General features: G+C 44.0%; 1 protein-coding gene across 17 annotated transcripts in view; it reads right to left on the bottom strand.

Annotated features, from left to right (window-relative positions):
• herc1 (HECT and RLD domain containing E3 ubiquitin protein ligase family member 1) overlaps positions 1-27,678 on the bottom strand; it is a 105,549-nt gene that overhangs the window by 48,604 nt on the left and 29,267 nt on the right. For 7 of the 17 annotated variants that reach the window (XM_084065338.1, XM_084065348.1, XM_084065342.1 and 4 more), the window contains exons 19-40: positions 27,155-27,328; positions 26,901-27,015; positions 26,489-26,609; positions 26,123-26,294; positions 25,010-25,373; positions 22,986-23,106; positions 22,388-22,439; positions 20,957-21,231; positions 20,045-20,245; positions 19,838-19,958; positions 17,664-17,901; positions 16,270-16,439; positions 12,936-13,091; positions 12,561-12,667; positions 11,746-11,856; positions 11,025-11,195; positions 9,547-9,786; positions 5,589-5,672; positions 4,453-4,845; positions 3,783-3,946; positions 1,520-2,207; positions 70-343 (exon numbers count right to left, since the gene is read on the bottom strand). In XM_084065338.1, coding sequence (XP_083921464.1) covers positions 70-343; positions 1,520-2,207; positions 3,783-3,946; positions 4,453-4,845; positions 5,589-5,672; positions 9,547-9,786; positions 11,025-11,195; positions 11,746-11,856; positions 12,561-12,667; positions 12,936-13,091; positions 16,270-16,439; positions 17,664-17,901; positions 19,838-19,958; positions 20,045-20,245; positions 20,957-21,231; positions 22,388-22,439; positions 22,986-23,106; positions 25,010-25,373; positions 26,123-26,294; positions 26,489-26,609; positions 26,901-27,015; positions 27,155-27,328 — 4,512 coding nt within the window. The remainder of the gene's footprint in view (positions 1-69; positions 344-1,519; positions 2,208-3,782; positions 3,947-4,452; positions 4,846-5,588; positions 5,673-9,546; positions 9,787-11,024; positions 11,196-11,745; positions 11,857-12,560; positions 12,668-12,935; positions 13,092-16,269; positions 16,440-17,663; positions 17,902-19,837; positions 19,959-20,044; positions 20,246-20,956; positions 21,232-22,387; positions 22,440-22,985; positions 23,107-25,009; positions 25,374-26,122; positions 26,295-26,488; positions 26,610-26,900; positions 27,016-27,154; positions 27,329-27,678) is intronic. The other 10 variants (XM_084065347.1, XM_084065343.1, XM_084065350.1 and 7 more) reach the window with 4 other exon arrangements.

Here is a 27,678-nt window from a genome sequence, read left to right as displayed (position 1 = left end):
TGCTTATACAACTGAGGGTCCTTGAAATTAAAACGGTTGAGAACCAGTAATGTAGAGGAATGTTCTCACCAGATTTGGACTTTCCTCCGCTGGGGTCGTCCAGCAGTCCGTTGACAACCAGCTTGTAGATCATGGCCTGTGCTCGCTCCAGGTCAGCCAGGCCCAGGGCTCTCTTGATGGGCGAACGCATCACCGCTCGCTTCACCATGTGGCGCATCAGGAACTGCAGGGCGGCTCGCATCTCCACCTCCTCTTGACACACAGGCGACGTGGCCCCTGTAGCGCCGGTGGGCCCAGCGTTGAGGTCTGCATTGTGCCCACTGGGGGCCGCCTCCGGTTGTACCTTCATGTGAGAGGATGTTAAAGAGTTAAGGGCTGTGCATACCAAGTACGTTTCTATAACTATTTGTCATTTAAAAGTCGTTTTAAGTGAAGAGGATGGCACACAAAACAACTGTAATGAAAACAACAGTGGGGAATTGATATAGTTTGGATCACTTTCAGAGTAGCCTCGATCTCCAGACTTTTATTGTTTAGTTTTGCTAAAAAATAAAAGCCTGGAGGAACGCGTCGGTGTACCCGGTATAGGAAGGGTTTCATTTCCCCAACCAACCAGAGTGCAGTGGGCGTCGCTCGTAATGTTGTGTTAACGGGGCGGGGGTTGACGGACAGATCGGTGAACCAATGGGATCAGGCGCAGTCTCTCTGCGCCTCTATACATCCGCCCCTCTATACACGAAATCAGGAGCGTTGGTGCAGCCTACTTTCAGAGTGATTTCATGAATGGTAGAAACACTGACAGGCCAATCAAAATCCATGAGGGGGACATCTGGGATGCAATCTGAATCAATTGTGGTTTTGTAATTATTAACGGAAATGAGGATACAATTATGAATAGCAGACGCCAGCTAGCAGGGTAGCTGGCATTACCTCAGGTAGCTTAAACTATCTCGCCTTCTTATAATAATCAGAGTCAGATTATCAATATACCGGTAGTTTATCTTTCATGGAGGTGATCTCTCTCTCTCGTTCTCTTTGCCTGCGACACAGCTGTACTGCGCAGAGCATATTTGGTGCCACTGTTTACACAACATTATCGTTCATCAGTGACAGTGTGGAGGCTAACTTTTGGCAAACGCCAAAAGGGGAAACATTTTCAACTCTCAGCAACCACATGTACGGCTGAGCACAGAATAGACACTCAGCCCCTGGTCACACTGACAGTGTTTCTAGAATTACATAGTGTAAATACATGGTGCTCCCATTGAAAACAATTCAAAACATATGCTGGACACAGCCACTAAAACTTGAACAGAACAGATATTCAAGCACAACATGTCACATTGTGATGTGTTGTTACCTTGGAGATATGTTCTTGTTGGAAAAGCGACACCGTCATGTATAAATTAGGCATAACACAAACTGCTCTCTGCCTTGGATCACCAGGCGAAACTAAAGTAGGAGTGTAAACTAAAGTAGAACTACTGCTGTAAGGACCGGGGACTGGAGACAGCTGTACCTTTGGTATAAGCAGCAGTTCCGCGTACTTGCTGCAGCTCAGCAGGGCACTGAGGGCCTTCATAGCCCCCAGGTAGAGGTAGGACAGCTGCACAGCGTGGATCTCAGACTGGGTGGCAGCAGAGGATGAAGGAGAGGGCTCGTGGCTGCGAGAGCCATGCTCGTGGCCCTTCCTCCTGCTCCCGTCTGCAGGAGTATGTGGAGCTGCAGCGAAGACCGCCTCGCTCGCTCCTCCCGGAGCTTGTTGCTGCGGGCTGGAGGTGTAAGAGCAGATCTCGCTCTCAGACTTGGAGTTGGACGTGGCGAGGGTCTTGACCTCCTCCAGGCTGTGGGACACACGCAGGTCGGAGGCGGCGGCTACGATATCGATGGGGGCGGTGCCGGTCGTGGCTCCCACATTCTCTTTGGATTCGTTGTGGTGGTACCCGTCGCTGTCGGCCTTGTCGTCACTGCCGGCCGCCTCGTGACCGCCGCCCCCGCTTGTGGCGGGAGGCGCGCTGCGGTGCTTCTTGTCGTGGCGTCGTGCGCTAAGCTTGGCGGTGGTGTCCTCGTGGATGCTGGTGAGGTAGGTGAGGTCCAGCAGCAGGGAGGCCGTTAGGCCGCGGAAGCGCGCCACGTCGAAGGGCAGAGGCTCGCACGGCTCCAGGTTGTACAGGGGAGTGTCACTAGGCGACCAAAAAGTTGGGAAGCTTTAGTAGACGGGAGCGAAGAAGGAGTGAAAAAAGAGACAAAGGGAAGGAAACACAAAGTAAGGGAGAGGACAGGAGAGGCGAAGAAAAGCATGCGTGACAAAGGCAAACTAAAAAACGTGGTCTGTGAGAGTCAGGTGGAGGTTTAGGGAGGATGTCAACTGCTGGTCCAGAGAGGGCAATGTGATAATAAAAATGCAGAGGATAATGTGTTAATAAAAAGCGCATAGAGGGTAATACAGGGTCTCTGCAGGTTTAGGCATGTCAGCCTTTTTTAATGCCACTTTGAATGAAATTCAAGACCAATTTATACAATAAATAACAAAAAAGAAAATGCAATCACGGGGGCGATTGGAGTATACAGCATCATTCAATTGGTTTAGATCCAGCTGTTATATTGCGGGTTTCATCAAACATCAAAACAAACATCTCCTTGTCAATAGGTTGTTTTGTGATGAAAGGACCCAAACCATACCTCCGCTGAACTCGTCATCTCACGGATAGGATCACTGCTATTATGATGCTAATGCTCGTTGTTGTCTTCTTAGTTCTTATTAATGTTCCCCGAACATAACAGAAGCAAGTGACAGGTGCTTTTTCCGGTCTGTCGCTGTCTGTGGCATTTTTAAGACCTTTAAAACACGAACGTAAGACTTTCTTTGTCTTTTCAAGTCCTCTATAAGGCCTTATTTTCACATACTGTACATTAATTTAATATTCCACAGAGACCCAGGTAATGTGTTCATGAAACATGCAGAGAGGGTAATGTGTTAAACCATGCAGAGAGGGTAAATGAAGTGTGGGAGGATGTATGTAAAACAGTGAAAATATAAGTATTTTATGATTACGAAGCAAGTGCAGAGGATATGGGAGGGGCTAAAGCAGAGTTAATACAGCCAAGTGAACACATGTTCAGAAATCACCTCCAACCACAACATATCTGTTTACACATTTCTATAGGCATGAGGTCATACTGATGATAATCATTATGCCTAAGGCCACAGCACCGCTTGTTCCACATACCTTACAGTGGAACATCATGCATAGATAATATAATCAAGCCATAGAAACAAAACAAGAGACACATGCACAATAAAAAAGACACTGGTGAATGTATGTAATAAATATATAAGGCCAGTTCAATTTAATCTGCACAAAAATAAAGATGTCCAGGCAAACGACTGAAATATCATTGCTGTCGGGCAGAAACCTTGTATCTCCATATTCAACTTTTTATGTTTTCTCATAAATTGATGTCCTACTTTGTCATACTACAGAATCACACAAAAATAGCAAAAATAGCTTCTTGTAGATTTTTGAAATGTTTCAAGTGGTTTAAGTGGTTAAGTGTGTCTGTGGGTTCTTTAAATATTGAACAAATTAGAAGATCTTGTGACTCCAATCCAATAATAACTACATTGGATCCATTTGAACACAGGTTCAACAGGTTTCCCACCCGACGATGATGATATACAGTAAGACCAGTACAATTTAATCTGCACAAAAGATAAAAGATTTCCAGGTAAACGACGGAAACATGGCCTTTGCAAATGCCCCACCCGGCCCCTTGGATACCTGATGGTAATCTCCGCCTCATCCCACTGAACCTTGGCCGACGTGCTCCCCTCCTTCACTACGCCCAGCAGGGTGGCGTGCCGTCCCGTCTGCTTGTGCACACAGCGGCCTCCCACGCGGAGGCCCGCGTCCGCGCCGCCAATCACAGCCAACACAGGCCACACCTAGGGTTAGGTATTTTATGATTAAGATTAATTGTCATACAAATAACTGTGATCAACAATTTAATTGTGGTTTCAGTATTAGAACACTGGAACATCATTTAAAAAAAAGTTACATTTCTGTTTACATTTTAGGCAAAAATTAAAAACATTACACAGGGCAGATCTGACAACTAACTTCAATTTATAAATAAATGATGGACAATGACCGGTACCAATAATCAAAATAAATAATGTACTTTGGCCAAAACAGGCATATAGTAATTTTATACTTTCAAATAATTTTTTTTCCAGAAATAGCCGATCTACAAGCTCTGATCTACAAGCGATCTACTGTACAACATGCGTTGTGAGCTTATAGGCAGGCTATTTCCGCAATTTTTCAACAGATTAATTTATACATATGAATGGTAACGATTCTGGCGAAAATGCAAAGATAACTGCGATTATATGAAATAATCGCGATCGGACAATAATAAGGTAATAATTGTCACAGGGCGTAGCCACACCTCCGTGCACAGCGTCCTCAGATGATGCTCCGACAGCTCTCCCAGGCCGTGCTGGCGCCCGTGGCGCCCCCTCTCCTCCTCCGACCTGGCGGGTGTCTCTTGAGTCTCCCTCTGGGCGTCGTGCTCCTCGCGGCTCTGCACCGAGCGGCTCTTCTTCAGCCTCTGACCCCCTCCGCTACCGGGGCCGGTGGCTTCTCTGAAGCAGGGTTTGATCTTGTGCAGGCGTTCGGTCATGGTCTTGTTGATGCGGTGGGTCCAGTGGTCGGTGCGGTGGAGGATGCGGATGAGCTGCGTGGTGGCCTCAGCCAGCACGGTGGCCACGGGGCTGCAGACCGGGTCGCCCGGGAGGAGGTCCCTGGGGGTGCCGCGCATCTGCATGTCACAGATCTTCACCTGGAATGATAACGGTTCACCCACGAGACGGGATTATACACACATGCATGAGACTGGCAACATAGCAAAAACTACTATGGTAAAATATGATTCACCGGTGCATATGTCTTATACAGAGTGATAGGAGTAGGGATACATGCACTGGGATGAATTAGCTTTCTTTGAGCTGCAAATTCAATACCACTTAAACCCTCTATACTTGATAAAACGGACCTGTAAAGAGAGCATTTGCTACGCTCCTATTTCACACAACACAAATCAATTCGCCAAATATAGCTGATCTACAAGCTCACAACGTGTTGAGCTCCCCCCAGAATAGGGATGCTGGGGGTTCAAGTGGTTAACAAACGTGCCATTTTAAGTTCTAAGCATATTTTCATTATCGCAATATTGTTAATCGCAATTACTTTTGCGACAAAAATGTTGACATGTAATTATCATATCGTCCCATCCCTAGTTAGGACACCCGCACACTCTTGAAAATTAGCATGAATATACTGTACACCCAGGGACAAAATGGAATCAATGGAACTAACGTAGTAGACTTTAAGTTCCAATTAACTATCACAATGAAAACTCATTTTTCAAGGTTTTAAAGAAAACAGATGTAATTTTCTTTACATTAATTGTTTAATATTAATGTTATATTAGCATTAAAATCGTAGTGTTTTGGCAGTTATTCCGCAGCCTACAGGTTGGGAATAACTGCTCTACATACAACATGAAGCAGCCATGTCTCTTACCTTCTCCCCAGGGTTACTGCTGTAGAACATCACACAAGGATAGAGCTCAGTGGCGTCCACATCTTCAAAGGCCAACTTGGGCTCCTGTGCAGACAACAGTCACATCACTAACAGAGCTTCCATCTTAACCCATTAAGACCTGAGGCCGATTCTACAAATGCCTTCTAAATCAGTAGTTCTCATACCTTTACGTGTCAAAGACCCCCAAATTGATATATACTGTATATATATATGCCTGCGGACCCCCCGTCTGAAAATGTTTTGTGCCAGGGAGCCCCCAAACGAGAAGACTCAAAAATGTCCAGCATTTTGAATATTTTTCAAAAATATTCAAAAATAGCAGATGTACAAGTTTGCAGCGCAGCACAAAGTGACGTGCTGTGAGCTTGTATATCTGCTATTTTTGAGAACCATTGTTCTAAACCAATGTTCTAAATACTAAGAGTGTGTCACAGTATGATTGGAAAACCAGTCAGATTGAAAAAGGTGCACTTGTTTTCACCGACGGAGGCATGCCATCTGAGGGGGACTTGAGCCACGAGAGGCACCACCGAGGGAGCTTAGGCGAACGTGTCGCCGTGCAGACCGTTGTGAAGTCACCTTCAGCCGACTCAGCGCCGTCTGAGTTATGTCCCAACAACGACAGAATAGTAAATCCTCCACCCCCCCTAGTCTCGGAACCTCCAAGACGCCATTTCTTTTTTTGACGATGGGGGTCCCGCCTCGCTGCGGGGGAGTGCGGGAGGTGAACTCGAAGAAAACGAGCACTCCTTTTCAATCTGACTGTTTTTTCTAAAATCTAAAATGACACAGATTCTTTGCCGGTTTTAAAAAGGGGTACTAGACAACATTCAGCCACTAGATGTCACACTTTTACAACACCTCCGTTCCTCGTTTCCCTGTCACCTCTAAAAAGCAGCAAAAGGCCTGCAAAGATAGTCTGCAAGACTAACTTCTTTTTGACAGGTGACACCCTCAAACAAACAAAATTAATAATAAGATAATGGGAGCAGATGCAGCTGTGGCACCGTAATCAGAAACGGATGTCGCTTCACTGTGAATAAAGTTTATTTTGAGGACTGTTTTTTCGTTTTTTTGTGTGAACAACTTTTTTATAGATAGCTTTAGAAGATAGATCTTTATTTGACCCCAGGGGAATTAAGTCAAAAAAAAAAAAAAAAACACAATATTGAAGAAGAATGAAACACATTGAGCATTTTGCCAATATTATTTTTTCTTTTATAGCCAATATTATTTTTCTTTTAAAGGTTTTTATTACTGTTATTTAGTATTGCTGTAATACTATTCTCTATCATTCTTAACACTAGGGCTGACGTCATGGACTGATCGCCTACTTGGGACATCTCTGCAGCTGAAATTGATACCAGGTCATGTATCTTTGTATCTACATGTCACTGGCTTCAATTGAAGATGAATGGTAGCCTGTATCTTTGCAGCTGCCAGTGTGAACGCAGCATTTCTGTTTGCAGGCGGTGCCTGACAGGACAGCCTGATGTGGGACCACTCCAAACATCTTCAGACGACGGATCCAGTACAGCACTGCTGAGCCTTTTTCACGTCAAATTTGACGTTGATGGTCTGGAGGTGGAGTTGATTTTTGAGTTCAACAGAGAGACAAGCACGCAGAAGGGGGCGAAAACATGTTTCAGTCTTCTGTTCCCAGGTCCAGAATGGAACTTCTTCCTTCATCCATTGCTACAGAGTAAGAGCACACACCAAGAAAATAAGGCTATGGTGTCTTCCCAAAGCTAATCCCGGATCGAGGCCCATGGTTTGGTTTGTATCTCGGTTTTTGGGTCATGGTTTCGGTTTGGTAGAGGTTGGGAAAAAAAAATCTATGAAAAAAAAACATAATTCATCAGACAACGAGCTCAAGCTAGTGAGACCAGATGACAATTTAACTACTAAACTGAAAATCTGCAATTCACAAGTGTGTATTGAGCCGTGGATCTTTTTTATATTTTTCCCCACTATTTGTCTGGGGAGGTTTAGACTACAATGTGCATCCTCTTATTCATGATGTTTTAATAGTGATTATACATAGTATGTTTTGCCAATATTTAAGATTGTTGAATCATTTACTGCCCTCCCCTCAGACGCAACACCAGGTGGAGGGTGGATTCCTTCTGGATGTTGTAGTCAGACAGGGTGCGGCCATCTTCCAGTTGTTTGCCAGCGAAGATCAGTCTCTGCTGGTCAGGGGGAATGCCTTCCTTGTCCTGGATTTTGGCTTTGACATTCTCAATGTTATCACTTGGTTCAACCTCCAGGGTGATGGTCTTCCCAGTGAGGGTTTTGACGAAGATCTGCATTCCTCCCCTCAGACGCAACACCAGATGGAGGGTGGATTCCTTCTGGATGTTGTAGTCAGACAGGGTGCGGCCATCTTCCAGTTGTTTGCCAGCGAAGATCAGTCTCTGCTGGTCAGGGGGAATGCCTTCCTTGTCCTGGATTTTGGCCTTGACATTCTCAATGTTATCACTTGGTTCAACTTCCAGGGTGATGGTCTTGCCAGTGAGGGTCTTGACAAAGATCTGCATTCCTCCCCTCAGACGCAGAACAAGGTGGAGGGTGGATTCTTTTTGGATGTTGTAGTCAGACAGGGTGCGGCCATCTTCTAGTTGTTTGCCAGCGAAGATCAGTCTCTGCTGGTCAGGAGGAATGCCTTCCTTGTCCTGGATTTTGGCCTTGACATTCTCAATGTTATCACTTGGCTCAACCTCCAGGGTGATGGTCTTTCCAGTGAGGGTCTTCACAAAAATCTGCATGTTTGTGTAATTTGAGTCACTACTGAGAACCAGAAAACTTGTTTCGTAGTCTATTAAACACTCTGAAACAAATACTCAAACTGCAATTGTTGTACTGTCTCTGTCCCTTTTATGTATTGCAGGTGGTGATGTCACAGTTCCGACCTCATATGACATATGGTGATTGGCTGAGACACATTGTCAATGTCACAGCGCGGGATGCAACACATTGAGTGCGTTGCTGTACTCACTGTTTACTACTGTAAACTATTAATTAAAACTAGGTAATCATGTGGATCTCGGGATCCATATAGAAACGGTGTGGCTCCAGTGTGGGTCTTGGACTTCACGTGGCCAGCGCCAGCCTGAGACATCAGTCTCAGGCTGGCTACAGCTCTGAAAATTTGAGCCAGTTTCAGAGCGATCACATTCTCATTGACTTACTGTACTAAATTTAAGTTACACTTTCAAAAAGAAGAGAATATATTCCAGAAAGTTGATATCAAGCAGATTGCTTACAATGGCTGAGAATAAAGCAGAAATATCAACAGACAACACCAATTTGATCCAGAATGCCATCCTCCCTTCGCAGCAGAATAACCCGCTTTCACAGAAGCTCAGCAACATTTTGGAGACCAGATTTCACAATGACCAGGAAATGCTTTAGGTCTTGAAGGCATTGTCAGTGTTGTGATTGTCAGTGTTCTTCACAGTTAACAGTGTATGCACCAGGAGAAACCTCATAAAATAAGGATCGATTAGTACAGTGGTTCTCAACCTTTTCTGGATCAGGGCCTACTTGAAAATCTCAAAAGAGTTTGAGGCCTATTGGCTGTCGTGTTAAGTGGTCAGATGGGTGGGGCTGCTGGGGCACATGCATTTTCAGAGCATTGAAATAATCAATCAATTGATTGAGTGAGTGTGTTCCGGCTTGGATCAATGGAACGAACATAATCTATACTTTAAGTTCCAATTTATCTGTATTTGCCTTTAAAACTAACTAAGAAAAATACCGTGACTATTTAATTTAATAATTTACTAATTATATCATTAAAATCGTTGTGTTTTGTAAATTATTTGGGGGCCCACTTGCAATATCCTACCGGCCCACATGTTGAGAACCAGCAGATTAGCATACCCCTACTTTGCAACCATATTAGTAACATGTTGAATTGAACTGGATGTCTGACCTCTCCGTTCTTGCCAAAGGAGACGGTCCGGGCCTCCATGTCCAGCACGCAGGTGATGAAGTCTCCCTGAGTGAAGCTGCTCAGTGTCAGTGTCTGCTCTCCATTGTGGTACAGGTTGCCGCTGTAGGCGCGGTACAACCACATATCTGAAGTGGTGCGGTGGTTGAAGTCGTGCACGGGCCAGCGTGACACTCCCACGCACGTGCCTTCGTTGCCCCGGTTCTCTTTCACGATGTAGAACTGCGAGGAGGAGCGGACAAGGTGGGAGGAGAAGACAAGGGAATAGAGAGGAAAGGAGACAGATGATAAAATTGTTTATTTTACATGCAAGGTCGGTGGTTCAAGGACACTCCTTGGCTGTGTACAGTACATGTTACTCGTTCTGTTTTTCAGTGCTACCGTCGTCAGTTCTCAGACGCAAACAGCCTTTTTGCATGTAGTTGAAGTGCAAGGGGGCGGGGGGCGGGGGGCGGGTGGCGGGTGGGGAGAGAGCCTGGCGACGCGAGCTATGTTAGTGCACTGTGTGGCAGTTGGGGCAAACGCAGTCCCCACAACATAATTTACGATTACTGTACTATGGCACACACACTGCTTTTTCTACCACAGCACGGTGCCACCAATAGCAGCGACAGCTGAACCACCCAACTTCTTCCATATCTGTGAAATTAATGTTGGATACAATGTTGGATTTATCCAACTTATGTATCGAATAACCAATGTTGCTGGCCGCCCTGCTTCCCTACCCCAAACACAGCTTCGTGTATAGATGCTTGGCCAAACCGGATGCAATGCGGTGGATTGCGTTTTTTAACGATTTCTTTACCTTTTCAAGTAGTCACAAAATATTTTCCGTCCTCACGGATTTTAAAGTAATAAGTTAACCAGGAAGTGAATGGAGCAGTAAATCTTCGGATCACGTTATCTTGGGTTCTACAAAAAAAACAGGTGTATTTTAAAAGACGGACATGTCCGTTTTCGGCAGGCAATGTGTTAACTCATTCCCTGCCTAGAACGACTAAAACGACTTCTGTCTCATAAGCCATGCCTGCCTAGAACGACTAAAACGACTTTTAAAAAAAAATCTTTTATAAAAACATTTTTTGACCCAAAGACCAAGGAGATATGATTTTTCGAAGATCTAGACTCCCATCCACTTCCTTGTTAACTTAAAACTTAAAAATGCTGTATCTCGGCTCCTGAGTACTTTTTTTTTTTAATGAAAAATCTTGGCAGTGGGCAAACGCGGCCAGAAATAATTCAGGCAGTGAATGAGTTAAGGGGGAAATGGTGTTCTACATATAAACCCCAGTTAAGTTTCACTTTTCTTTTTTAATGGATTGGATTGGCTAACAGCGTTCAGTGACATCTCCTCTACATCATGCAAAGAGGAACCTATCTTCACAGTACATAACATACACAGATTACATTTTGGGAGCTTATGCAACCAATTTTGAGCCCTGACAAGTACCATACGGTACCTTCCACTGATAGCATCCAGAGGAGATGCCGGTTGAAGCCAGGCCGTAGCCTTTCCCTCCGCTGCCGTGGGTCAGACCCTGTCCATTCTCCACCACGCAGCACTGGGCCTTCTCTGGGTCAAAGGACACTTCCTGAATGGGCAGGTTCTCATCCTCCTCCTCGCTGTCTCCCTGCACATAAATTCAACGCAAAGTCACTCAAATGGACAACAATGTACATTAACCACTTAAACCCTCTATTCTTAGTCAAATGGAGCCGAGTAGCAACTGTAGTTTTTATTCAATTGCTCTACATAATTGATTTAAACACATTAATCCTAGCATCCCTATTCTGGACATGTCGTTACAGGCAAACATTCACCAAAAATAGCACATCTACAAGCTTGTAGATCGGCTATTTTCAGCGAAGATATTTGGTTTGGAGGGAAAAAAGGAGGGGACCAAGTATACCGTAGACCTCGGAGCCCAGTCAATGAAGTTTATAGGGTTTAAGTGGTTAATAGTAATCTACAGAATTGATTTAAGCCCAGAGTACAAAATTAGGTAAAGTTATCTAAACGACTTTAAATAGCTTAATATGTTTATCCACCAGGGAAAAGCCACTACTTCACAGATTATAAGATAGCAAAAATTATATTCAATCAATTGTCTGTCGATCGATTGGTAGATTATTCAATCAATCGTTTCACCCCTCAATGTCATGTTCTGTAGGCACATTCACCTGTGACTTGAGCTCGTGCACCTTCTCTTTGATCTGCAGGGTGTGTTTGGCCTGAGCGATGGGAGCTTCCCACATACAGTCTGACAACAGAGAGAAGAGCCGCTCCACCACCTGGAAGACAGAGAGAGAGACAGAGAGACAGAGAGAGAGAGAGAGAGAGAGAGAGAGAGAGAGAGAGTGAGAGCTCACATACATGATACGGACCTTAACCACATGAACTCTATAGCATCCCTTATTCTGGCCATGTTATAGACAAACATCTCAAAAAATCTATCTACAAGCTCACAAAGCATTGTGTCAACTTAGTTAAGGTAAGCTATGTCTAACTAATTTTCAAAATCCAATTCCATGCATTAATTGTATATTCACAGTGCTTTATTATTGTGTAGGGTTGTAGGGTTACATATCTATAACAAATATTAGTGTCATTAAAATATACTGTGTACCTTTCAAGACGGGAACCCCTTTTGGGGTTCTTGTTGCTATGTACAGTTAGTATATAGCAACATACATTTTTTGTAATTTTTGAATAAATATTTTACGTTTTTCAGAAAACTTAGGTCAGGATTTAGAAGGTGTTTTTAGAATCGGCCTCAGGTCTAAATGGGTTAATTTGATCATTTTATGATGTTATGATGTTTTATTATTGCTAAGACAAATACTGTATTGATGAACAATATACATAGAGAATGTTAACTATCTAACGTTTTTTATATGTTAATGAGTAATCTATTTTTGGGCCACAGGTGGGTCACAGCACTACTAACCTGTCTTTTAACAATAATAATAATGTAATAATAATTATGATTACTAACCTGTGTCATCTGGTCGTCCTCAACACTGGCTTCACAGGCAGGCAGGACGGCCTCCAGAACATGGAGTGCTAACAGACGAGTTCTCAAGTTCCCCACCAGAGGGACCCCTGCAGATAAACAGCAGCATAAAGGCCTAATCGATACTCAGTAGTACAATAGCTGCATTTGCCAAAAAAATAAAAGATACAAGTTGACAGTCTACAAACAATCGACAAGCTCACAATGTGTCGCATCATAACGCACTGTGAGCTTGTAGATCTGCTATTGTCGAATAGCCAAAACAGAAAATAGGGCTTTAGCGGTTAATGACCACAAACTGTAAGACAGTTACCTTCATACTTGAGATATAGTGATTTTCTTTTTTTTTTTAAATACCTGAACAGCATTTCTGTGCAGCGATGTTGAGCAGCACTTCTGTCCATTTGGGGGAGGCCATCTTGGACTGGATGGCCTTTGAGGACACCACTCTCCTTAGAAACACTAGAAAGTCTCCCAGGTGGAGCTCCGCTGTGTGCTGCTTGCGCAGAAGAGCTAACAGACACATTAGAAGACATATCATCAGCATTAACCATTTAGACCTGAGGCCGATCCTTCTAAAACCTAACCTAAGTTTTCTGAAAACGTTCAAATTCTTACTCAAAAAATAAATAAAACATTATTTTGCTATATGTATAGCACCAACTAATGAGACACAGAGGTGGCGCCCGGATTGAAATGTATAACAATATAGGTTACAACAGGTCTAAAAGGGTTAAAGCTTCATTTGATCAAGTTCTTAACCCATTTAGACCTGAGGCCGATTCTAAAAACGCCTTCTAAAACCTAACCATAGTTTTCTGAAAACGTTCAAATTCTTACAAAAAATAAAAAATAAAAAATGATGTTACCATATTATAGCAACTACTAATGAGACACAGAGGTGGCATCCGGTTTGAAAGGTATAACAACGTATAGGTAGCAGCAGGTATCAATGGATCAATGTTTCTCTAAATGTAAACATACTGATATCTTTCCACTCAAACAGAGAGCGTCTCCTTCCCAAACCCCAATGGTTCTATTCAGCCCCCCGCCCACAGGAGTGGCCCAATTCACTCACAACTTGCTACAAAAATCGCTCATGAAAAAATATATAACCTCCTACATTCCATTTTCAACCTTCACATCTGTCTCCTTCTCTAATAATCATAAAGTGCTATATATTTCATTTCGCACTTTACTTCCGGATGGTTCGTTTTGCACCTTTTTTTGCCACATCGGTCACGGGAAAGAAATAAGCACTGCCGTGGTCTATGGAAACGACCCCAAAAGTGCACCCAAATAAGCCCAGAATCGCTTATACAAACAGTCAGACCTGGCAACGCAGCCTACGCCAATCATGCGTGAGAGATCTACAAGCTATGGGGCAGAGACGCCACCGTATCTTAGCAACAACGACAGCGCTCACTCTCATTGGTCGTGTCACGCTAAGAGCAGTTCCCAGACAATGGCATCGCAGAGAGCTTGCTGTAGCCATCAGAGTCAGTCGCAGCAACCACGGACAGGGAGCTGTGACAGCTGGCATGTAGCTAACGCTAACGTGGTTGTTGTCATGCCTGCAGCGGCTGTGCAATCACTTTGTCAACAATGCACGTTCCTGTGATGAATGTTATTATTGCTGCTCAGTTAGTCCATTGTAGATGGTGTATATTGTGGCCTTGTGTGTCTTCAGGAGAACTGTGTAGCTCCACAGCAACTAACTTAATGGCAGGACCGCCCCGTGCAACGCATGTTTAGGCTGCATTATGGTCATGTAGTAATTTCAGATAATTTCGCTCCGATTAGAGCAGTGCTTATCAACCCTTTCAGGCCGCCCCCCCCCCCCCCCCCAAATAAACGTAATTGATCTGGGGACCCCCACATTTTGTTTGACTCCGTTCCACAAGAAAATATTGAGAAAATAGCAGATCTACAAGCTCGAAATGCCTCACGTTGAGAGGCTTTGTAAGCTTGTACATCGGCTATTTTCTACATGATTGCCTCTTTCTTAGATTATTTCACAATGTGGCCAATGTTTTTATAGTATAGTTTGTTGACTACTTTTGTTGCAGAAATGGTCATTTCCTTTACTTTCGTTTTTTTATTTTCTCCGCCAGGCCGACAGGCATGGCGCAAGACTATGTTTCACCCCCTGTCCGTCCGTCTGTGATAGCTAATCTCTCACATCGTTGACTTGCTCGCAGCGAAACTGTGCACACACACTCCCTGGATGCCAATTCACAACCTCTGCCCTATTTCTTTCACATGGCCCTGTTACAGTGCCACCAGGAGGCCGCTTTTTGCTAAACACATTTTCTCACAGTACTCCTACATATTTTGCCCAAACATCACGCAAATCGGTACACAGTATCTCCACAGTCATTAAAAAAAAAGGCTCTTTCAGATTTTTCATATTCCATCCTGATTGGCTAAAATGGCTTCCAAAGTCTGCAGGACTGCTCCGTTTGGACCAAAATGCCTCACATTATGAACACAGCATGCACTTTCCGTGCAACTTTGCACCCACATTCCCACTATGCCGAGGAAGACATTCCACTTGAGATTTCTCTACTCAGCCTCATGGTGGCGCTATAACAGCCCGATGTGGAGAGTCAGTGAGAGCTGGATAAACGAGGTAAAATGTGTCAAAAGGACTCTGTACGGCTGTCGATAAATGAACACATGACGTCGGTGGGAGAGGAGATATTGTGTCTTTTGGACAAACAGCAGCGTGGTGCTGATGTTTGTTGTGTGAAGCAGCTTAATATCAGAGTGTTTGTGTTGGAGCGCCTCAGTGCGGCTGCAGAGTTCATGTGCAACCTCTTCCAGAGAGAGACAGAGACACTAGAAACTCTGCTGGAGAAAAAAACAACACTGCTGGGCATTGACTTTCATATGGACATTGATCTACACACTGCAGGTATATCTGCTACACACACAACATCAAACTACACACTACAGGTATGATGCAGCGTTTGCATTCCAGCCAGCATGCCAGCGTAGTTCCCATATGGTTTCAAGGTGGGCTAAACCATATGGACCCCATGTCAGCAATGTCAGCAGCATCCACTTCAGTCCCAACTGTGATGCCCATGCAGGCTATAAGTAGCTTCTACCTGGCCCTTAGGTGGGCCCCAACTAGCCATGTTTCTGTGGGACCAAGGCGGCTCCTACCTGGGTTTGCCCATGCAGGCTTTAACTGGGTTCTACCTGGGCCCTAGGTGTACCCTAACCAACCAGAGTGCAGTGCCCATCGCTCCAATTGTTGTGACGTCAGGGCTCTCAATACTGCACATTGGTGGAGGAGGAGGGGCCGCAGGGCGACCGCACACATCGCTGAACCAATGGTAGCCCACGGATGTTTCCTCTGGGGATTTACAATCTGCCCCTCTATGCCACATATCATCCGCACTACAGGGTCTTCACTGACCGAGCCACGGCCCCACTGGCCCTCATGACGCTACGCCACTTATATGAGCTGCCAAGTGGCCGCGGGCGCTACGTGCGCGTGGCCGCGGGCTAGACGCGAGCCCCCGCGTAGCGGGGGCGAGCTTCTAGTCTTAACAACAAGAGGATGCTGGTTTTATTTGTAGAACACTCTGGTTTCCACTATGAAACAAGCCAAGCCACTGTGAGACATTTCTGTAACTTTTGTTCTTAAGTGTCTAATAACGACACTAAACTGCTTTCCAACCTCTGAAGTCTTTCTTTTCTGAATCGCCGCTGTCCTCTTTGTGGTCCTCATGTTCTTTTGTGGAAGACAGCAGGCTGACCCCCGCCTGAGACAGCAAGTTCTTCAGTTGACTACAGAGCAGGTCCAACAGGGACTGGACCACCTTGGGACTCAGCTTGTCTGCATACGTCCTGTAGAACCATAGGAGAGCAATGGACGGACAACGGACATTAAGATCAGATGTTCCATATTTCAATAGAAGACAAAGTCACCTGTGTGTGAGTGTTTCGGTGATTGGCCTATACTGTAGTATACAGACCGATGACAAATTAAGTGAACAGAGTCTAGGCAGGGTGTTGCGTCACCACGAGCCACAGAACATCTTCAACACACCTTGACAAACCATGTCATGTTGAGAGACTTAATCTCTAGCTTAGTCTGTAGAGGGTCTCTTTAGAGAGACTAGAGACAGTCTCAAGAACTCTACTGGAAGGGTGAACACCATTCTAACATGTGGTATTTTGATGATGGTGGTGGAGAACACATCAGTCCTAAATCTCCTATACAGTAGCTGTTCAACTGGGTTAAGATCTGGTGACTGTTAAGGTCAAAGTGTATGATTCACTTCATTTTAATCGAGCTTGAGGAACCGAATATAACATGGCGCCACTTCTCCATTGAACTTCAATGGACCGCCATGTTCTTTTCTGTCGTCCTATTACTTTGAATGCTGTGCTCGTTTTTGATACTCATCAAACCCTTCAGCGACCAGCACCATACAAAGACACTTGATGTAGCTTTTTCCATATTTATATACGCAGTATTTACTGTATGTATGTATGTATGTATGTATGTATGTGTGTATGTGTGTGTGTGTGTGTGTGTGTGTGTGTGTGTGTGTGTGTGTGTGTGTGTGTGTGTGTGTGTGTGTGTGTGTGTGTGTGTGTGTGTGTGTGTGTGTGTGTGTGTGTGTGTGAGAGTTATGTATAATTTGCATCTTCTTTCAGTGAAAAAGTAAATAAAGCTAGGAGACTGAATATAAAACTATATTCCAGAAGCTAAAAAGCCCCTTACATACATTAAAGGGGAATTTTGGACCACGGTTTTCTTACCTTTTCTATGATGTTATGATATCTTAGGATGAATGGTACAGTAGAAAAATGACATAACTCCATCCCGGGTCCGCCACAGCTTAAAACGTGCGCCAATCGGCCTTACGCTAGATCGCGTAGTAATAGCTTTTTTTAGTTATTTTTTTGGTGAGATCTGACGTTTATAGTGACAGAACACTATGCAACAAAAAAAAAAAAAACGGAAGCCTCACTAGACGAGATTGAAATCTTGTCTAGCGAAACTTTGTTTTTGTTTTTTTATGACTATAAATGAGTTATAGTTATATAGGTCTTGTCACCTACCCGGTGCTGATGGCCAGGATCTGCAGGAGGCGCGTGGACGCCACCTTGAGGGCGGTGCTGAGCTGGGACACGCCTGGTTTGTGCAGCAGCTGGAGGGGTTGTCCCAGCATGGTCTCTGTGCCACACAGCTGAGACAGAACGTTGAGCAGTCCGCTGGAGATGGCCAGAGACACATCCACTGGCTGGTAGCGCACGCTCAGAGCGAAGACCGTCACCAGCAGCAGACGCTGTTGGGCTTCTAAAACGAGGAAGCAATGAGGTGGTTTGGGACATTAATCAAAGGGTTTCTAATACAGTGAAGCTCAACCTTTTTTTTTTTCAAGGGCCCCGCAGCTTAGGCCACGGACCCTCATTTGATTAAAAATAAATAAATACCATTAACCTCCAATTCAAAACAAGTCTCGTCTGTCAGACCGGCGGACCCGACATGACATGCTGCGTCTCAGCTGTGCGAGGTTGAACATCGACGTATCGTCGTATTGTATGCCGCCGTACGATACGACAGAGTAGCATTACGGGACATCGTCATTAAACTGGTTACTTCGGAAACACCTGTGATGTCAACTTGACAAAATTTGGGAAGTATTACAAATAAAAAAGGCGGGGTTGAGTATGCAAGAGAGAGTGGGAGACGCACACACAGGCTGTGTGAGTGAGTGAGTGAGAGAGAGACATGCTGTAGTGTAGCCTATAATACCGTATATGTCTGCACTCTGCAGTAGCCTACTCAAACTGTAACCACCATGTCCTCAACACAGGAGGACACCCTTTTACCCTTTTGGTCTTTATTTTATCCTTTGGTCCTACTTTACTTCAGTAATAGGCTATAGTTTTCTTTTGCAAATGCATTTGTCAGATTCAGGATTTAGTTTACCGGTAATTTCTTTCAGATCAACATACATGAAGATCAATATAGATGAATATAATCAAACAATGGTTTAACACAGCAATTTCTCAAAAACTACACATTTTATTAGGACCCATGGGACCCATTCAAATGACCACCCATGGGTTCCAGGACCCACTCCACTGAAAACCTAACATCACTGGAACTGAATATGAGACAGTTTAGAAGCGAGACCGTTCATCTTAAGAGTAATTTCCTGTATGTGTGATGTGGATGCCCCGCCCTTTTAGGAGACCAGGTCTTGAGTCTATTTCTACCAGAATGTGAGCACAGATTATGACCCATTTTTTCGCCCCATAGTCACTGAAGTATGTTTACTGTATGCCATGTAGCACTTTGAGATTTGGGTCAAATATAAAGTGCGTTAAACATGAAATGTATTTATCACAAGCCACAAATCTTCTGAACATTCTGACCCTAAATGAAACATTTCTGACAGACAAATCAGACAAATTATCTTTGTTTGAGACCCGTCTCTGTGTCAGCATGCAACACACTCTCGCTTTGTGCAGCAATACTTGAGATGGGGGAATTGGGCGTTGACCGCGCCCACTTAGGAGACCGGAGGTGTTTTTCCATTTTATACCATTGGTGCAGCGTTGTAATGAGTCATCATCTGTATCTTTGGTGCAGCTGATGGGAGGATGAAGATTTTGGGATATTATTTTGGTCTATTATGTTATTTGGGAGTTAGTCTCAAATATACGTTGAAAGATGTGGGTAACGTATATAATTTATATAATTATTTTGTTTAGTTTGAGTTTTTTTGTGCAAAAAAAATATATATATCCTTAATCTCTCAGGTAAATGGCAACATTAGCAGAATTCCTAAAATCATCATTTAACCCATTGAGACCTGAAGCCGATTCTACACGTCTCCTAAATCTCAACAGTATTCTGAAAAAACGTTTCTATGTCAGTGGTTCTCAATCTTTTTTCATGTCAACGACCCCCAAAATTATATGTATTTGGCCGCGGACCCCCATCAAAATATTTTGTTCCAGGGACCCCCCCAGAAGCAAAGATTTGAGTTAAAAATGTTCGCTTTAAAAATATATATATTCAAAGATTTGCACACATTTTCACAATTTTTCAAAAATAGCAGATCTACAAGCTCGTAGCGCGGCACTCGGTGCCGCGCTATGAGCTTGTATATCTGCTATTTTTGAATAGCCCAAAGTGTAAAATAATGCTTTTTAGCTCAAATCTAAAAATGACACAGTTCCAGGTCTTAATGGGTTAAAACCTGCAGTTCTCTCTCCAGTACCTATGTGATGTTTGTTGGCTTGCAGTGCTCTCTCCAGTGTGACAGATAGCTGCTGATAGATCTTGTGGACGGCCGTCTGGATGTCCATCTGCAGGCTCCTCTTTACCGCTTTCACGCCGTCCTGCAAAACAGCACAAAAAAACTCAAGGTATTCATGGTTCTGCACATAGGATGATAGCGAGTCATGAGCCTGTCAATGGATCCCACCTGGTAGTGGTGGAGCTGGACGCTCTCTCCCTTCATCCCTCCTGTGCCCACGGTGCCCAAGCCGAAGCAGCCGGCCAGGAACTGCAGCCTGACGGAGGTCAGCAGAGAGGAGGACTGGAAGGCTCCACCTCCGGACTGGCCACCCTTCTCCTCCATGCCGGAGATTAACACCACGATCTGGTGGAGAGCCTCCAATCTTAGCTGGAGACCAACACATCAACATGATATATATTTTAAAGATTTGCATTGCAAACATTTTCACGATTTTTCCAAAAATAGCCAAATAAATCTAAAATGACACGAGACGCGTTCCCCGGATTGAATGGGTTAACCAAAATGTAGTCTCGCGTTACCAGACTGTTCCCTCCCACAATTTACAAATGTTTCCGGCATACAGTCTGGGACTCGGAAGCTCTGATAATGTGTAAGGGGAAAGCGGATGCCCCTCCCCTACCCACTTCCGTTTTAGCATTGTGCAGTGGCGCAAAGGAGTCCGACTGGAATCAATCAACGAATCTCATAAACATCGTTTATGTCTACTAGTGTCTTCTTTCACAGTTTTTTCTGCGTTAATTCCATGATACCTTTCTCAGTTTTCTGTGATAAACAATCCTCACACAAATAACATGAATCTATAACTCCTATGACTATGCTTCCGCCTCGGTTCTGTTTCCACTGGGACTACAGGTCCGCAGGCACCGCGTCGTGATTGGTCGAATGTCTTTCCGGTCTGAACAACTTCCGTTACACAGCTTTCGGGAAGTGGAGTTCCAGACTCTATATAGCATTCAGATTGTGGAATAGTTGTCTGGTGACGCGAGACTAACCAAAATGTGAACGCATAGATACATTGTTGAATGGAAAAATGTAAAGGATTCATTCATGATTATGCATCTCATTGTTCCAGCTCACCTCCGCCCTGCTCTGCTGCTGCCCCATAGCCAGTATGGTTGCCTGGGGGCTGGTGGCCATGCCCTCCTCTGGCTCCTTAAAGGCCGGCGCCAGGCCCACGTCCCCGCTGATGAAGCTGACCATGTTGTCGATGAGAGCGTGCACGCCCAGCGAGCGGCTCAGATCCAGGTCCGACTCCTCGTAGGAGTGGGCCGAGCCGTAGCTCCGCTGGCGGCTCAGCTTGGCGCGGAACCACGAGTCGGCCAGAGAGTCCGGTGAGCTGCGGAGCAGGCCTGCTAAAGGAGAGGAGCTTCTCAGAGTACATCAAAAAACCATGTGGATCTCTTTCAGGGTGGATGGTAGGGCTGGGCGATATGACTTCAAATCAATATCAGGATTTGTTCAAAATTTTGCCTCGATTATAATTTAATGAACGATTATATATGTTTTCGTTGAAAACAGCAGATCTAGTTCACAACGCATCACATCGCGTTGTGAGCTTGCATATTGTCTATTTACGCTATTTTAGCACACCACCATTATACAACAAAGTATAAAATAGTGGTTAAGTGGTTACTCAGACTAATCAATTTAGTCGATTATAAAAAATCTATTAGAATTGATTTGTGTCGATTCATTTAAATATATGAAAAAATAATAGAACAGAAAAAGTTGCTTCTCGATTATTGGTTCCAAATTTCGGTTTCAATATATTTTCGGTTAATTGCCCAGCCCTAGTGGATGGTCAAAATGGCTTGTAAGCACTTAAAGAGGCATTTCAATGCAATGCCATTAACTACTCTTTCATCCAAGAGCCAAGTACTGACAGTTCATGCTGCCACAAGCTTTGATCAGCCATTAAAGATGTCTTCTATGATGTGTACTTGCTTTCAATGGTGAAATGGTAAGCAGGGCTGGTGATTGAAACCACTTAAGTTTACAGTATCTGGGTTCGTGGCTGCATCGATGAGGCCATTGAAGTGCAATTCTTCAGGGGGAATGTTGTGTCATAATTTTAGAAACTACCCAGAACATTCCAAGCAGAAAAGGGATCCATTTGCAGCGCAATGAGCATGAGAATGCCTTCGGTCCCCCTTTTTGCTTGTAATGCAGTGACTGTATTGATCTAACGTGGGCGTACTACAGGGTTTTTGAGGCTCATAGGTTGGTCCGTGTGAGAGATGAATGGAGTGTTACAGCCACGGAGATATGAGCTGAGCTCTACTGCTTTTTACACAAGAGGAAGAAACATGCCATCGTTTACTTGCTTGGAGCTCCTCTGGTTTTTGGGGCTCAACTGCCCCAAAAGGAGCAAATATACTATAATCCATAATCCACACGGCAATCAGAAGACAGAGAGACAGAGCAACCAATGACACAAGGCAAGGGCTTCACTTTCTGTCATTATTACTTGCAATGATAGACGTTACAACAGATGGTAGGGATCATTACCTCGCTTTTTATGAGAAAACGCCAAGTCCAGATCGACATTTCTCCTCCCACTCTGAAACAGATAAAAGGTAGAAAGAAAGAAAGAGAAAAGAAAGAAAGAGACACAAGTCAATCTTGCACTGTTTGTTATGCTGATGTGACCACTACTCTGAGTGACTACTGCTGCTTTAGTATAAAGTACTACAGTAGGTAATGTTACAACTGCTGCTATAGTATAATATACGTGTGTTTTTTACAGGAAATGGCTTTGCCTTATTGCACATTAATATGCCTTATTGTACATATCCTTTATTTTCTCTTTGCCATTATTATGCTATGCTGATGTGGAAGGCTGAAGGCTCAATTTTTTTAATTTTAATGTATCTTAGTTTTTGTTGCCAGCTATTTGCCACGTGGCAGCATCTGAAGCAGTTGCTTTGCCTGTGTGTGTGTGTGTGTGTGTGTGTGTGTGTGTGTGTGTGTGTGTGTGTGTGTGTGTGTGTGTGTGTGTGTGTGTGTGTGTGTGTGTGTGTGTGTGTGTGTGTGTGTGTGTGTGTGTGTGTGTGTGTGTGTGTGTGTGTACGTGTCCATGCATGCGTGTGCGTGTGTTGTACTGTACCAGAGCGTAACCCTCTTCATCAGACTCGGGTTGGGAGAGGTCTGATTCACTCCTTGATTTCATCAGTCTGTAGCTGGAGCTGCTCTGTGCAGAGCGAGACTCTGCACTGAGACTCTCACTCCTACACACACACACACACACACACACACACACACACACACACACACACACACTTTAATCTTCCTGCATCGTGAAATGTGTTGTTAAAAGCGGTTTAGTCCCAAAGATGTGCAATACAACACAAAAGCAATGCAAGCAGGTGTCATCAGAGGTGTCACAATAATAACAACGAGGAGTCTAAACCACTTAAGCTCCAGTGAAAATTCAGAAAAATCAGATTTATAAGCTAGCTTATATATCTTCTATAGTAGGACATTTTCTTTTTTATATGTCTGATTATTGTGTATAATTATTATTTATTCTTTATATCTTCTGAGACAAATTCACCTATGCCCAAAATAGGGTCATCAAGCTGAAAGTGGACAAAGTCAACAATGTCGACGGCCAAAATGTGATTGACCTGCTTTGACAACAACTAAAAATAGGAAACTCTTCAGATGAAGTTCAGATGAATGTTTTTTTCTATTTGAGTGTGTTGACTTGTGTGTCATTGGTTCTATACGCTTTTAAAGCAGTATTTTCTTGACCTAAAATGGTGGTATATGAGACCCATCACTGTACATGATGTACATGACCTACAGTACTGTGTGTGAGATTGTGTGAAACTGGGTCATTCTATATAGGAACGCAGAAGAGTGATGCATATAGAAATAGGTCAGGGCTCAGATAAACCTGTTGAAACACGTACAAACTGGGTCAAACGTTCTTGGGTGAGCCCAAGAACTGTGGCAGCAGCAAACTCCTTCTGATAAACACGGGAGGAGATAACTGATGTATGTCTAGCTGGGGGCCATTAAAGAGTTTTCTAGTCCACACATTTATACGCTAACAAGCTTCAGGTAAATGAGAGGCTGATGTTATCGTCACAAGCTGTGGGTACTGTAATCAGCTTGTACTGTGTATTGAACTATGCTTGTGGAGCACACTTTTCTGAAGAGAATCACCAGTCAACAAATCAATCAATATGTGTGGGGCTTAATTTCAAAACACTTTTAAAGGGTAATGAAATCCACAATTTTGTTTCCTCTCTCTCTCCACTCCAATAGTTTAAAAACTGTACTGAAATGTGCGGTGAGAGCATTGGATGCAGGAGGAGGCTATCGAGTTCAAGTTGACTGCGTGCAAGTACTCAAGTTTAATAGTATCGTACAATGTGCTTTGCTTTCATGCCGACAATTATTTTATAAGACCATATCTGTTTTCCTTCTCCAAATGGTACATATCTCATTTTGGATGGAACCCCTCTGATTTGGGGTTTTAACACCATCTCTGCTTCAGATGTACATTCTATGTTGGGCAGTTGTGTGTGTTGTGTGTAGAGCCAGACCGATATTTTTATTTCATTTAAAACCTTTGTTTATGCTCGAAAGGCACTAAGGTTATCCTCACTTCGAGTGACGAGGAGTGAATAATATAAAACACAGCACCAGCAAACAATGAAACAAACATAGACAAGAAGACACATAAAACAATAACTAATAAAAAAAGCTAGATACTGAAATCTAGATATATCAGTCATTATTTGACTTTTTTGGTGACATCGTTATCGGCAATTATGCAGCCAATTTTAACCACTTTCTACCTGGTGTCCCTATTTTGGGCATGTCATTATCGGAGGAAATATTCAACTCAAAATGTTTCAAAAATGTAAAAAAAAACTGCGGATCTACAAGCTCAAAACGTGTCGCAATGCATGACACAGCGTAAATGGTTAAATAAAAGGTCAGTTTATGTGCAATTTTTTATTTTGTTATTGCTTGTTAATCAAATCAAATTATTTTCCAATTGATTCGAAAATGTTGCGTTTTTTGATAAAACATCAGTAATCGGTGGTCTGGGACTCTCCTAAATCGGGATCGCACCCAATAATCTCGCTCTGGTTGGGTGTGGTGTTAACTTCTGACCTGGTCATGAAACCCAGACCCTCCTGCGTCCCCCCGCTGACGGACTGGGCCAGGCCCTCCTCCTGGTTCTGCTTGGCCAGCTCATCCAGCACAGGGCTCACCCCCAGGACCAGCAGGGCACAGCGGTGAATGACAGAGTTACAGGCTGCTGTGTACAGGTCCTGGCCCTCTGGAAGACCCATGCTGCCTCGTCTCTCCTGCTGAGACTGCACAGGCTCTTCCTCACCTCCACCGCCTCCACCACCACCGCCTCCTCCTCCTGTGATGCGGGACGTGGTACCGTGGCTTCCCAGGCTGCTGCTGGTCCGCTCGCGCTCTCGGCTGCGAGCTGCCTCCCGTGCTGAGAGGAAACATTGGAAAATTTCTGTGTTGTGCAACACGGCACATACACATGCACACACACGCAGCACAAAGGAACACAAAAGACACACACACAAACAAGACAATGGCGTTGGGTTAGAGGGCAAGCTGCTGCATCCATTAACACCACACCGTAAACCACGCTCGCTATTTGGGTTGTGATGAGTCGCACTCGAGCGGCATGTCAGGAACACTTACTGTGGTTTTCTGTCGACATCTTTGCATTAACGCACCGACTCTTATCAGAACTCTTGACCTGTTCCGTCCGTCCTTCAGATTAGAATCAGCTATTATTTGACTTTTTTTTACAACATTGGTATCTGCAGTTATACAGCCGATGTGTCATGTCCCGATTTGTAAATACTTTCGACCATGTCATTACAAGCCAATATTTTCAAAGGTTTTCACTAAGAGCTGATCTACAAGCTCACCAGCTTGTAGCCTCACGAGCCGAGAAGGAAGGAACTTCTTCGGTTGAACATGAGGTTACAAACTGAAGGGAATGTCACGCACACTCACACACACACACACACACACACATTATGTGCTCAATCTGAAAGCATGAAACGATACACCGCTAATTAGACAGTGTAAATGCAAAAGCGTTAAGCCCGATTTATACTTCATTGTACGATATATGTTAACGTCACAACATGATTTTATCGTCACAATATCGATATTGAGGTACTTGATTTTATGCATATCGTCCAGCCCAAGTCCACGAACACCCATCCGAGCATGTGCACCACTTACTCCCAGCAGTCATGACTTCATGGTCCCTGTCATCCTCTTCATCATCCTGCTCCGGGTTGCCCTCCTCTCTCTCGCGGTCGGCCCTCTCCTCCAGCTCCGCCTCCTCGTCGATCGTACGTGTGAACGAGTGCTCCTGGGGGTCCATCTCTAGAGAGTCCTGATTGTCCGAGATCTGAGCAGAAACCGCGAATAATACGCACGCATTAATAAAACACAAAAATAGAATACACCTTTAAAAATCGAAACTTGCGTCGTGTTGACAATGCAGACATTAGGTTGAGCCTCTGAAAACTGTGTATAAAAAATAAAAGCCAAGCTAGAATGCTGAAGGTCAGCATAAGGTCAGTGTGAAGTTTGTTTACTCACCCTCCTCTCCCGCGAAGAGGAACGAGTCTGGATGAAGTCCATGTTCTTGCAGGCCAGCAGGCGATTGCGCACCTTATATACACTTCTATAGACCTCTGCCAGGGACTTGCATGGCTGATATCTAAAATACCAAAATGTTAGGAGTCTTATAAGATGAACTGCTCATAATGACCATTATAATGAAGGCTTAAGATTTTTTGATATTTAACTACAATCGTAATCATAACCATTAATTCGGGTCCAGCACTTAGTCACCAAACCATTTGCCGGTAAAACCCCTGCAATGCAGTCCACATACAAACATTTGAAATATGTACTACAATATGCCACTGGTTCTCAACATAGGGTCTAGGAACCACCAGGGGTCCAAATGGACCCTTATGGGTCTGTAACTGATGATGGTTTCCAGTACCTTCCCTCTCCACAGGCTTGGACCAGCAGACCTGTGTGCTTCAGTAAAGCTGCAAGGACAAATCTGGACACGGTGTCCAACAGGGACTCATTACTGAGAGATGCGTTGTCCCAGTCTAGAACAAAATTCACAACAGGACGGCACATTAATGTAGGCAGCAGTTTATCTCTTTCAGTATATAATTGCGACGTTTTGATAGCTTGAAGATTACTGTATAAAAGGAGGGTTTATTAAGACAAGGTCTCCAGACAGACCTTTGCTGACGGCATAGTCCTGCATATTGATCCAGAGACTGTTGCTGGGCTCCTTGGTAGTTCCGAGGGCCAGGTCCACCAGGACGCTCACGTCAGGATGCAGGGTGCAATCCAACGGTTTCTGCTCCTCGTTTCCTGACAGCGCTGCCTCCAGGAACGAGCTGATGCAAGTGTCTGAAAGACACCAGCAGATAAAACATTCATCACACCGACTAGTCGGAAATTATTGTGTAGCTGCAATTAGGCCTGTCACAATTACATAATCGCCTGATCGCAATTATTCGAGATAATCATGAGAATCACTTCCATAGCATTTTCAAAAATGGCAGAAATAGCAGCTCTACAACTCACAAAATGTTGCAATGCGACGCATTTGAGCTTGTACATCAGCTATTTCCACTATTTAAAAATATTATATTCTAAGTGCCTTTTTTTTGTCTATGCCATTCTGTTCACAAAGCCTAAAAGGCAAACAGAAATGTAATTTTAATTTATATGTTCCAATGATCAAAGCCAAAAACACA

The sequence above is a fragment of the Gymnoscopelus microlampas genome (genome assembly GCF_963454915.1).
Source record: "Gymnoscopelus microlampas genome assembly, chromosome: 1".
Classification (NCBI taxonomy): domain Eukaryota; kingdom Metazoa; phylum Chordata; class Actinopteri; order Myctophiformes; family Myctophidae; genus Gymnoscopelus; species Gymnoscopelus microlampas.
The sequence above is the reverse complement of the archived record's forward strand: the minus strand, read 5'-3'. Positions and strand labels throughout refer to the sequence as shown.